The sequence below is a fragment of the Leucoraja erinacea genome, chromosome 31 (genome assembly GCF_028641065.1).
Source record: "Leucoraja erinacea ecotype New England chromosome 31, Leri_hhj_1, whole genome shotgun sequence".
In the NCBI taxonomy this organism is placed as follows: Eukaryota; Metazoa; Chordata; class Chondrichthyes; order Rajiformes; family Rajidae; genus Leucoraja; species Leucoraja erinaceus.
In genome coordinates, this window is record NC_073407.1 from 17426520 (window position 1) to 17437885 (window position 11366).

General features: G+C 42.0%; 1 protein-coding gene across 1 annotated transcript; it reads right to left on the reverse strand.

Annotated features, from left to right (window-relative positions):
- Positions 1–2510: 2510 nt before the first annotated feature.
- On the reverse strand, positions 2511–10590 carry LOC129712008 (leucine-rich repeat-containing protein 53-like). Its single transcript, XM_055660126.1, has 3 exons — positions 6439–10590; positions 5094–5204; positions 2511–3337 (listed from the first exon to the last, which is right to left on the reverse strand). Exons 1-3 carry the CDS (start codon positions 6482–6484, stop codon positions 2790–2792), a joined length of 705 nt encoding a protein of 234 aa, XP_055516101.1. The 5' UTR covers positions 6485–10590; the 3' UTR covers positions 2511–2789.
- Between the last annotated feature and the right edge of the window lie 776 nt (positions 10591–11366).

Consider the following 11366-nt stretch of genomic DNA (forward strand, 5'->3'; position numbering starts at 1 on the left):
CCTTCTTGTCCCAGTGTCATTGACATTTGGGCACAGTGCCATTTGGGCAAAGTGAATGCAGCAAAGAGAGACAGGGACATCTGCCCATTCATTATGTGCACTCCAATCCAATGGCTCCAAGAGGAGAAGATGGAACATTTGATTTCACCCCTCACTGAAAAAACTTAATTCTCAAAATTGAAAATAGGAAATTTGCAATGGTGGGAAGGTGCAGATCAGATACTAACTGAATATTGAACTGGTTCATCTATCCCCACCAGCTAATGCGATATTCACAGGGACATGGAAAAAACTGATGAAAAATTCATTGTTACATTCAAGTTCACCATAACTGATAACCAAATGAGTTTAAAGGAAATGTAACACAAAGTCTAGCATACAATAAACATTTGTAATACATACCTAGCAGCCCAAGTAATTTAGGAAGCAGTTTCTTAGAAGGAAGGTGTTGATAAGGCTGGATTGTACTTGTGGTTGTCTCACAGCCAAAATCAGATATATTCCAGACTGGGGTTCCTAGCAAGTTGGGAGGGTCAAGGCAAGTAACAGAATACTCCTCGTCAAGAATAGATTTATTCATAAAGTCTGGAAATATTAAAAGTCAAATTATTGAGATAGCTGTACGGGAACACTATAAAGATACATTAAAAATAAAAACAGCAAACACATCGGACATTGATATTGACAGAGAATTAGGACTTTACAACAACACCATCAACTTCCACAGATGTTGCCCCAACCTGTTGAGTATTTCTAGTACCTACAATATTTTGCCTTTGGTTTCCCATTCTTTCACGATATTTTCATACCTACATTTATGTCATGTATCGTTTTTGCATTTATTCAAAGATTATACAAGAGAGGGAAGCATGAAATAGCAAAACAGCACTTCCCCGCACAATGAGATCTTTTACCTCAAATCCAGTTACCTCGCCAATCTCCATATTTCTTGGTTCCCTGAACATTCAAATATTTCTAAATTTGAACCCTAGAACTTCTCATTATTTAGCAAAATATATTATATTGAAACACATTGTTAATCTGTTAATATAGTGGAAGAGCAGAACAACAATGACCTTACTGATCTAACTATTTAGAAGAAGGAATGAATGATATACGTTGAATTCAAACCTCAACATGGCACCAAGGAGTATTTCAAAATCAAGATCATTAATAAATCAGAAATAAATATCAATAATTGTGATCGTCAATAAATTTGGGCATAATTACAAAATTATTTTTCCATTCTTATCTGGCCAAGATTTCATGCAGCCAGACAGGATGATACAACGGACAGATGCTGGAACCTTGAGCAAAACACAAAGTGCTGGAGGAACTCAGTGGTTCAGGCAACATCTGTTGGGGGAAATGGACAAACAATATTTCGGATCAGGACCCTTCTTCGGACTGATTGGAGTGGAGTGGGGGGGGGGGGGGAGGGGGGGGGGGGGGGGGGGGGGGGGGGTTGGAAAGGGAAGAGAGGTAAAGAGGTGGGGACGCAGGGGTGATGCTAGATCGGTGCAGTAAGTGACAAAAGCTCAAGGTGAATAGGAGGCAAAAAGTGTTTCAGATAAGGAGAGGAGTGAAATGTGAAGCCAGAGGGTGGGATATGTGTGGAAGGAGGGGAGGGGGTGGGGAAGAGGAGGAATAAAAGGAAAATGTGGGATGCGGGGATGGGAGATGGGTATGCAAAGGAGAGGATCTAAGCAGTGTAACTGGTAGGTGGATGAAACAGGAGCACACTGGGGTGGGGAAGGGACATGGGAAAGGGAGGAGGCTTAGGGTTGATATAGCCTAAAATTACATAATTCATTGCTCATATCATTGGATTGTAAGCTGCCCAAGAGGAAAATGGCGTGCTGTTCCATCAAATTACATGCGGCAATGGAGGAGACCCATGGACAGAAAAGTCGGCATCGGAATGGGAAGGGGTGTTAAAATGGTTCACAACCAGGGGCTCCAACAAGATATGATAAAATATCTCTACTAAGGTTGGAAACATAGAAACATAGAAAATAGGTGCAGGAGTAGGCCATTCGGCCCTTCGAGCCTGCACCGCCATTCAATATGATCATGGCTGATCATCCAACTCAGTATCCTGTACCTGCCTTCTCTCCATACCCCAAGCCACAAGGGCCACATCTAACTCCCTCTTAAATATAGCCAATGAACTGGCCTCAACTACCTTCTGTGGCAGAGAATTCCAGAGATTCACCACTCTCTGTGTGAAAAATGTTTTCCTCATCTCAGTCCTAAAAGATTTCCCCCTTAGCCTTAAACTGTGACCCCTTGTTCTGGACTTCCCCAACATCAGGAACAATCTTCCTGCATCTAGCCTGTCCAACCCCTTAAGAAATTTGTAAGTTTCTATAAGATCCCCCCTCAACCTTCTCTGTACTCTCTTCTCTCTCTCTATGGCAAGATGTCTTTCCTCAGATTAGGAGACCAAAACTATACGCAATACTCCAGGTGTGGTCTCACCAAGGCCCTGTACAACTGCAGCAGAACCTCCCTGCTCCTGTACTCAAATCCTTTTGCTATGAATGCTAACATACCATTCGAAGTTGACCTGAAGTGACCCAGAAAACAATCAATTGTTCCCAAGCTTTATGTTGAAGGAAAGGAAGAATAAAGATGGGAGAGGACTCCTTACATGGATATTAAGTCACGTTCAACTGCTACAGTTTTGCCATCAAATGCTAAATATTTCTAACACCAACAATATTTTGCGCTTTAATTTCCGATTCGACACAGATTGTCGGAAGTCAGCAAGAATCACATAATGTTCATTAAAATAAATTACCTCTGAGGAAGATTGCAAAATCAGCAAGTTCACAGGAGCAACACCAAGGATTGCCCTGCAGACCAAGCCTCTTGGGATGAAAGTCTACAAATGTCTGTATCCTCAGCAAGGTCAGGTTATTATTGGCAAGATTAAGGAAGGACAGCTTCAAATTATTCCTGAAACTGTGGTCTGCTATGGTTCTGATCATATTTTGAGAAAGATCGAGTTCAGCCAGATTGGTAAAGTTGGACAGGGTGGTCACATCAATGGTGCAGATTCTGTTTCTGACCAAAGAAAGTTTAACCAGCCTTGCAGGGCTGGTGAACCAGGAGGCACTGATGGTGGACAGTTTATTATTGTCTAGAATCAGGACAGCTACGCTGAGGAAAGAATTGAAAGCTCCTTGCTCGATACTTGTGACATCACTGTCGACGATTGTTAAGTTGGTGACAGAGGAGAGGCTTGAGCTGTTGAACATGGTGCTGTTGATAGGTCCAATCCCACTACCCACTTTGAACAAAAGGTGTTTCACGTTGGAAGGATACAATGAAGCTGAAAAACAAAGCGTTTTGAAAGTCACAAGTTTTACTGTCGAAGAATTAACAAGGCTTCAACAAGGCCCCAAAAATTCTAAAAATGGATTTCACGTGGAACATTGCAGACAGAATTTTCACTGTTAACATTGCATCGTTCTTGACAGAAGTTAGAGTTAGACAGAAGTAAGGCTCGCAGCAAACAGTAGGTAACGGGCACAATTAACAATGGCATTGCCTGTAACATCCATTATTCATGAACAGAAATAACAAGACAAAATGTTGTTGCTGCTTCTGAATACAAGAAACAGATTCATTTGGCTCAATTTGGCTCAATGGGCATTTTTCACAGTAAAAACCAATACCTGAATATCATTTTCCTGCCCTATCCCCGTGTTCTTTGATAGCTTAAATTTGCACCACCAAATTAATGTCCGAAATCACATTCCCTGGCACAGGAAAATCCAAATATTTACCAATTTCTCCTCATTTCAGGATTGTAAGGCTTTCCCTTATTTTGAGATTATTATTCCCTTGTAAAATCCTCAGCAGAAAAAAATATCCTTGTTGCATTTATCCTGCACAGCATTTTATAAAGGCAAGTTCCAATAAGGTGATCTCATTTTCTGAACACTTTTTTTAAAGCATAATTATTCATTTACTTCACATGAGAGACTGATGATTGATTGAATTGAAATATACAGCATGGAAACGGGTCCTTTGGCCTACCGAGTTCACACTGGCCCTCGATCCACCCGTTCACACTAATTCTACCTTATCCCACTTTTGAATCTATGTCCTACACACTAGGGGCAAATTACAAGGGGTGATTAGCCTATAAATGGGATCAGGATCAGACCCAGATCTCTGGTGTTGTGAAGCATCAGCTTGACCAGATGTACTGCTGTGACACCCGCCAGGCAAACTTGGACTATATTCCACCCATAACAAAGCCAATCTACTCAGAAAGAGTACACGGTATTTAAAAAATGTAGACAGACACCACACCATCATCGACCAATAAAAGTGGAGCAAATTCTCCAGAAATATTTAGTGAATGCAAGATAATTATATCTGGATTTTAATAATGCAGCAACGCCAAGCCAACCATCCAATAATCCCATGTTATTTCCTCACTTTCCATCAACTCCCTGCCCCAACCCTCCCACGAACCTGTACAGTAAGAACACTAGTGGCAAATTAACCAAGCAACCCCTCCTGGTGGAAGGAAACCAGAGGAACCTCATATGGCCAGAGAGCCAAACGCTACAGAGATGAGTGGTGAATCTCTGGAACTCTCTGCCACAGAGGGTAGTTGAGGCCAGGTCATTGGCTATATTTAAGAGGGAGTTAGATGTGGCCCTTGTGGCTAAGGGGATCAGGGGATATGGAGAGAAGGCAGGTACGGGATACTGAGTTGGATGATCAGCCATGATCATATTGAATGGCGGTGCAGGCTCGAAGGGCCGAATGGCCTACTCCTGCACCTAATTTCTATGTTTCTATGTTTCTATGAGTAGGTGCCAGGATTGAACCAAGGCCGTTGTGGTGTGAGACACGAGCTCTAACAGCTTTGCTTCTGTGCTGCCCGTTTCATGCACTTTAACAATGTGGTCGGCGAGATTGATAGGATTCAACCTCCCCTTCAGTCTCCCCTCTGCCGGGGATTAGCATTGCCCCTTTTGTGCGTAAAGGTCTGGACAGACTTTGAAATTAAATTGATTTGCCTGATTACTGTACGGTCAGATGAGAATAACTGACATAATGACACTTACCGTGCGGTATAACGGTGCAGAGGTATACATTATTGTTTACGTTTACGCACGGATCACTGGCCTCGCACGTTGAATGCAGCAGACTCCAAGCATTAAGCACTGACAGCAATACTAGGATGAAAAACAGGACAACTTTAATCAACAGGGAATACGAGGTTGAAAAGACGAATAATAATATTATTATTATTATATAATTATAACAATAATAATATTATTATTATGATGATGTTGACTGGACGTGAATGAGAAGCTGCAGTTGTCGGATGGGGTGGGGGTGGGGGGTCGTTTTCACTCATTTCACCCAGTGTTTCCCTTTACGGGTCACTGCCAGAGTTAACCCCATTAACCCCTTCTCACGGGGCGGATTTATTGTTACTGACGGCGCGACCAACTCGGAGAAAGCCCCAATACACGGGCATCAGTGTGCGGGCTGGAGACGGTGGTGGGAAGGAAGCGGTCGCTACACTATATCGTCTCATCAACTACCTCTGACGGCGAGCACTCGCCCCCTTCACGCGTCCACTGACTCAGCGCCTCGGAGAAGGTCCAAGTGATGGTCCAACTGTTTAAACAGGTGTTTAGGAGACACGGGGAATTGCAGATGGTCAACAAAACACAAAGTGCTGGAGGAATTCAGCCGGTCAGGCAGCATCTGTGGAGGGATATGGACAGACGGATGGGGACCATTCTTCAGACTGGGGAGGTGGGGTCTGGAAAAAAAGAGTCAGAGCCCTTCGACCCAACTGGTCCAAGATGCCCCACCTACGCTAGTCCCATTTGTCCGAGTTTGGCTCATTCGCTCTAAACCGTCCATGCCCCTGCCTTCTAAATGCTGCCAAATAGTAGTTTAATTGTCATGTGGACGGTTGTCCATACACACGATAAATTAAACCATCTTGACTCTCGATCTGTGGAGGGAATGCAGAACGATCGAGTTTGAGGAAGGGTCGCGACCCGAAACGTCGTCAATCCATTCCCGTGTTCAAGAAGGAACTACAGACGCTGGAAGATCGGAGGTACACAGAAATGCTGGAGAAACTCAGCGGGTGCAGCAGCATCTACGGAGCGAAGGAAATAGGTGACGTTTCGGGCCGGGTCTGAAGAAGGGTTTCGGCCCGAAACGTCACCTATTTCCTTTGCTCCATAGATGCTGCTGCACCCGCTGAGTTTCTCCAGCATTTTTGTGTACCGTCAACCCATTCCCTCCTGGGATGCTGTCCGAATGGCTGAGTTACTCCGGCACCGTGAGCATCTATAAGTGCATCGACCAGGCGTGGGTGCATTAGAGTTTCAAACAGCGTTATACCTGTTCTAACATTTAATCGGTATATGAACAAGTACTTACAATTCGGGTTTCGCGTTCGAACGGTTGCCTGCGGCATCTGGAACATCAGGAGAAAGTTGGATGATGCTGTAATCACATCTGGACATGCAACCGGGTTAAAACTCTCAGCAGACTCTGAAGAACCGGTGGTCCGTCTCTTGATTCCAAAACGTCGGAACTTGTTTTAATACCATGCATGTTTACATGGACTGTTAGACTCCACGAGCAGCGGTGTGTGTCCATAAACGGCAGGGGACATGGGCCTGCTACAAACCCACACACCGAGATGGGTAAAGTTGCTATGCTCTGCTACTCTTTAAAAGGTACTGATCTTTGTGCACGGTTTTGGTTGAGAAGTCAGTAGTGATTGCCTCCCAGGGATTGTGTAATATTGCAAATTAAGTATCTGTTTTAAGGAGACCATAAGACATAGGAGTAGAATTAGGCCAGTCAGCCCATCGAGCCGGCTCCACCATTCGATCATGGTTGGTTTGTTTTCCCACCATAACCACATTCTTCTGGCTTATTTCTCCATGTAACATTTGACGCCGTTACGAATCAAAAACCTGTCAATCTCCGCTTTAAAAATAGCCACTGACTTCGCCTCCGCAGCCATCTGTGGCAATGAATGAACCACTCTCTGGCTAAAGTAATTCCTCATCATCGCCATTCTAAAGGTATGCCCGTTTTATTCTGAGGCTATGACTCCTGGACTCTCCCACTACCAAAGATCTTATAGCTATAAGATCTTTGCCCACTACTAGAAACATCCTCTCCACGCCCACACTCTATCTTGGTCTTTCATTGTTCGGTGAGAACTTTTACTTTGGATTATAATGCCTCCTAGTATAACTAGAAACGATTGAATAAATCTGGGGAAAAACTAAAATGGGTACATTTTCTAATAAAGGTAGATATTTAATTAGTTGATAACTATTAAAAAAAAAGTTCTACCTGTGTCTCCAATTGGCACCATCTTAGTATATTATCCATGAATGTGGTCTGTTCCATCATCGTTAATATACAGCGGTGACTGGAACATGGGAGTTCCATGATCCCTACTCCCAAACATTACTATTAATCACTATTTGCCTACACAAATGTAACCAATTTCAAAATTGCCTTCCAGGCATAAAAAGATTCTTATTGCAGTCTGTTTGACATTTTGTCATTTTTTTAAATGTATTAATTAGGCAAGCTGTATCCACCAATCACTTAGTCAGGTGCAAATATCCTTAGTCAGGTGTGCCGTTCTTTTCTGAAAACTGTTCGAAGTGTCTCTAATTGGGACGATGACGGCTTAATTGGTAACAGATGGCCATTTAAGTAAAAAAGATTAAAGCCCCACTGCAGAAATCAGAGCACAAAATTCCACACCAATTCTCTTGATTACAAGATTTGTTAACAATTAACACATCCTTTTCCACTTCTTTTTAGCAACCTAATGAAATGTTAGTTTGGTTCAATGGTAACACCTCACCTCTCAGCCAAAAGATTAATCCTATGTAACATAAAACTAGCGAGCATTAATGGCATTCTCTGTGTGGTAACTGCACAGGGACCACTGGAGTCAAAAGCACAAATGATTAATCTGTGCTCTTCTCTTGTGCTCCCCTCTGCTCTTCCATGGGTCACTTGGTTGACATACCATGTTGCTCACTCTCAAGGTTACCACGGTGACTTGTGCATGTTTATGCTTTTTCAGTCCCCTACTGAGCCGAGAGCTCCATTCAAAGATGGGAAGGAGTGTGGAGCCATTTATATCTGATCATTTCTGAAGAAGTGAAAATAATCTAGTATATTTATACAACCTTTAAAAATAAAAAGTCCTTGTTCAAATATCAGAAAATTCTGGTTAAACACACTTAATATTTGGGAATTCATTATCATCATCCTTTTTTAAATTTTTTTATTTTTTTTTATTGTCATCATGCAAAGCAACAATTGTACGGTGCAAAATGAGAAGACGTTTCTCAGGGAATACCGGAGCATTGCCCATAAAAACTTAAACATTTCACGCATAAATAAAAACAATCCAGTTCCTGATAAAAACAGTCCGAATAGTTTTTAAAAAAAAAGTGCAGGTAAAAAAAAGCAACATTCTGCTTTTATTTCAGGTTTCTAGCGTCTGCAATTAGGCTTTAGGATTGGATGTGTGTTAGTTCTGTGGACTAGACCTTTTAATGCACATACTTCCAGTGATCCATCCCACCCCAGTCATTTACCCATCTTTACCAGAAACAAAAGCAAATACCCAGAATTTCTTCTTGTTATTTCAGAAATCCGCCATTCATTTGTTCCTTCTAAGCACCATCATTATCATTGTCAGTGATCCATTTTTGGGGGACCGTGTTAATTAGTTCTTGAGATTCCCGTGGGTCAGGCACAAGTACAACACTGACCCATGAGTCTGCATCATTGACTGACTTGTACTCCTCCACCACCACCACCATCGACCCCAAGTTTCAAAATTAGATCCACTTTGAATAAAACAATGGACATTTCTGCTTCATTCGCCTTCTTTTCATCAGAAGGTCAAAAGTGGGAATGATTGAAAAATGTTCCATTCGATTTGCAGTTCTTCAGCTAATTAAGCAACCAGTGCTGCTTCAACAAGACCTCGGCAAAACTGAGGCTGGGTTGATTCGTGGTCAGTAACATGTGTGCCATAACAGTATCAACCATGACACCTCCAATGGGAGAACACCAACCACCTACCATTAACATTAAACGGTATTACTTTTATCGATACCCTCGTCATCAATATCCTGGAGGTCAGTCAGATCCTCTTTTCGTCCAGGGTGGAAATGTCAAGGACTAGAGGGCATAACTTTAAAAAGTGAGAGGGGTAAAGTTTAAAAAGTATGCCGGGCACAGTTTTTTGTTTTACAGAGAGCGGTGGGTGCCTGGAACACGCTGCCAGGTGTGATAGTGGAGAGATGCAATAGTGGCATTTGGATATACAAAGAATGGGGGGGATATGAATAACGTACAGGTAGAGATGAGTTTATCTTGGCAACATGTTTGGCATGGGCATTGTGGGCTGAAGGGCTTGTTTCTGCGTTGTACTGTTTTCCCAGCTACTAAGCACAAATCATGAACATGATAAAATACTTTCCACTTGCCTGGATAACTTGAGTGCCAATGACTCTCAAGCGACTCAGCACCAACCAGAACAAAGCAGTTCTCTGGAGTCATATTTCTTCACCCTCCACTTCCTCTGCCACTAGTACGCTGCATCTGCAGTGCATACCATTTACAAAATGCACCGCAGTTACAAGCCCAGGCTACTTAGACAGCAGCATACAACCTCAACCACAGTGGAGAACAAGGGCATCAGGTGCATAGAAACACTATTACCTGCAGATTCCCTCCAAGTCGTACACCAACTTCACATGGAAATATATCTCCCGATCTTCATCATCACTCAGATTAAGTACTCAGAGAGCTCCTTCTCTAGAGGGGTTGCAGTAATTCAAGGAGGCAGCTTCTCAAGGACAATTAGGAATGGTTAATAAATGCTGGGCTTTCAGGAACACCAAAATTGATATAAATAATAAATTACCAGAGACTAAAATGAACTCCCGGCATACATATTAGAGGGTGCTATGATTAATTTACCTTCGGCCTTCCTTTAGGTCACATACAAAGCAAAGGTGAGGTGCAAAATGGAATGCTTGCAATTTTCCCGTATTACTTACTTAAGACAAATAGCTGTAGGAAGGAACTGCAGATGCTGGTTTAATCTGAAGAAAGACACAAAATGCTGGAGTAACTCAATGGCACAGGCAGCATCTCTGGAGAGAGGAATGGGTGTCATTTCACGTCGCGACCTGAAGAAGGATCTCGATCCGAAACATCACCCATTCCTTCTCTCCAGAGATGCTGCCCGTCCCGCTGAGTTACTCCAGCATTATGTATCTAACTTCAGGACAAACAACTGTTTGATTGATATCCTATCTACCATTCTTATTTACTTCCTCTCCCTTTATGATACTGTAGGTGCAATATATGCCATCTCTAAAATGCACTGTTGCAATGTCACTGAATAAGGGTCGCTTATGCTTAAGACTCGGATGTGAATTTTTCTCTTTCATTGTGCATTATATTTTTAGAATGTTTTTTCCTCATTGGGTAGCAGAAGCAGAATCTTACAATATTTTAAAAACAAAAGTGGATTGGTTATATTGATATATAGGCTGGTAAATAGTCTTCAATCTATATTCCAATCAGATCAGCCATGATTTTATTGAACAAAAGTCTCAAGTGGCCTAATCCTGCTCCTAAGTGGTGCGCTAATTTGTGCTCAAGGAAAGGCCAGTGTATGCAGAGCGAATGCATTGACGGATAGTTACAAGAGAGAAAATAAGTGAGAGGAGTTTTGGGAAGTTCCGGAGACTGGCATGTTGGTATTGATGCTTGGCACCAGTGTTAACCTTATCCATATTTGGTGATTTGGGCTGCTGAATTACAAGTCTAGAATTTTTTATGATTGCATTTGAGTATAGCATTTGAATATAGCTAATAACATGCAGAATAGAATCAAATATAGGAAGGCAAAAATAGGCTTTAAAATTCATTTATAAAGTAATATAAATAAGACATTAATTATAATATTAAATATTCAATATTAGATTTAGAAGCGCCAGCACATAATTCTTGACGCTTACTGTTAGCCACAGAATTTCTGCGGATGGACATCTTTTATCCTTTGAATTCACTGCCCTCTGCAGGGCACCTGCGGCATCTTCAAGCAGCTCAAACAAATGATTGAAGAATCTCACAAGGCCAAGGCAATATAACGGCAATATAAAATGCATTAAGATAATGTTACTGGAAGCAAAATGAAGACGGGGTAAGGATCAATAGAAACATAATACGTCATTTACAAACCCCATCCACACCACTATAATTTCTCCCCATTCAGTAAGATTTTGGTTGACCTTTTT

Excerpts from the sequence above, each read along its gene's own strand:
- LOC129712008 (XM_055660126.1), bottom strand. The coding sequence starts at position 6,484 with ATGTTCCAGATGCCGCAGGCAACCGTTCGAACGCGAAACCCGAATT. Across the intron at positions 5,205-6,438 it reads TCGAACGCGAAACCCGAATT|TATTGCTGTCAGTGCTTAAT; the intron begins GTAAGTACTTGT and ends TTTTCATCCTAG. Across the intron at positions 3,338-5,093 it reads CTGCACCGTTATACCGCACG|CTTCATTGTATCCTTCCAAC; the intron begins GTAAGTGTCATT and ends TTTGTTTTTCAG.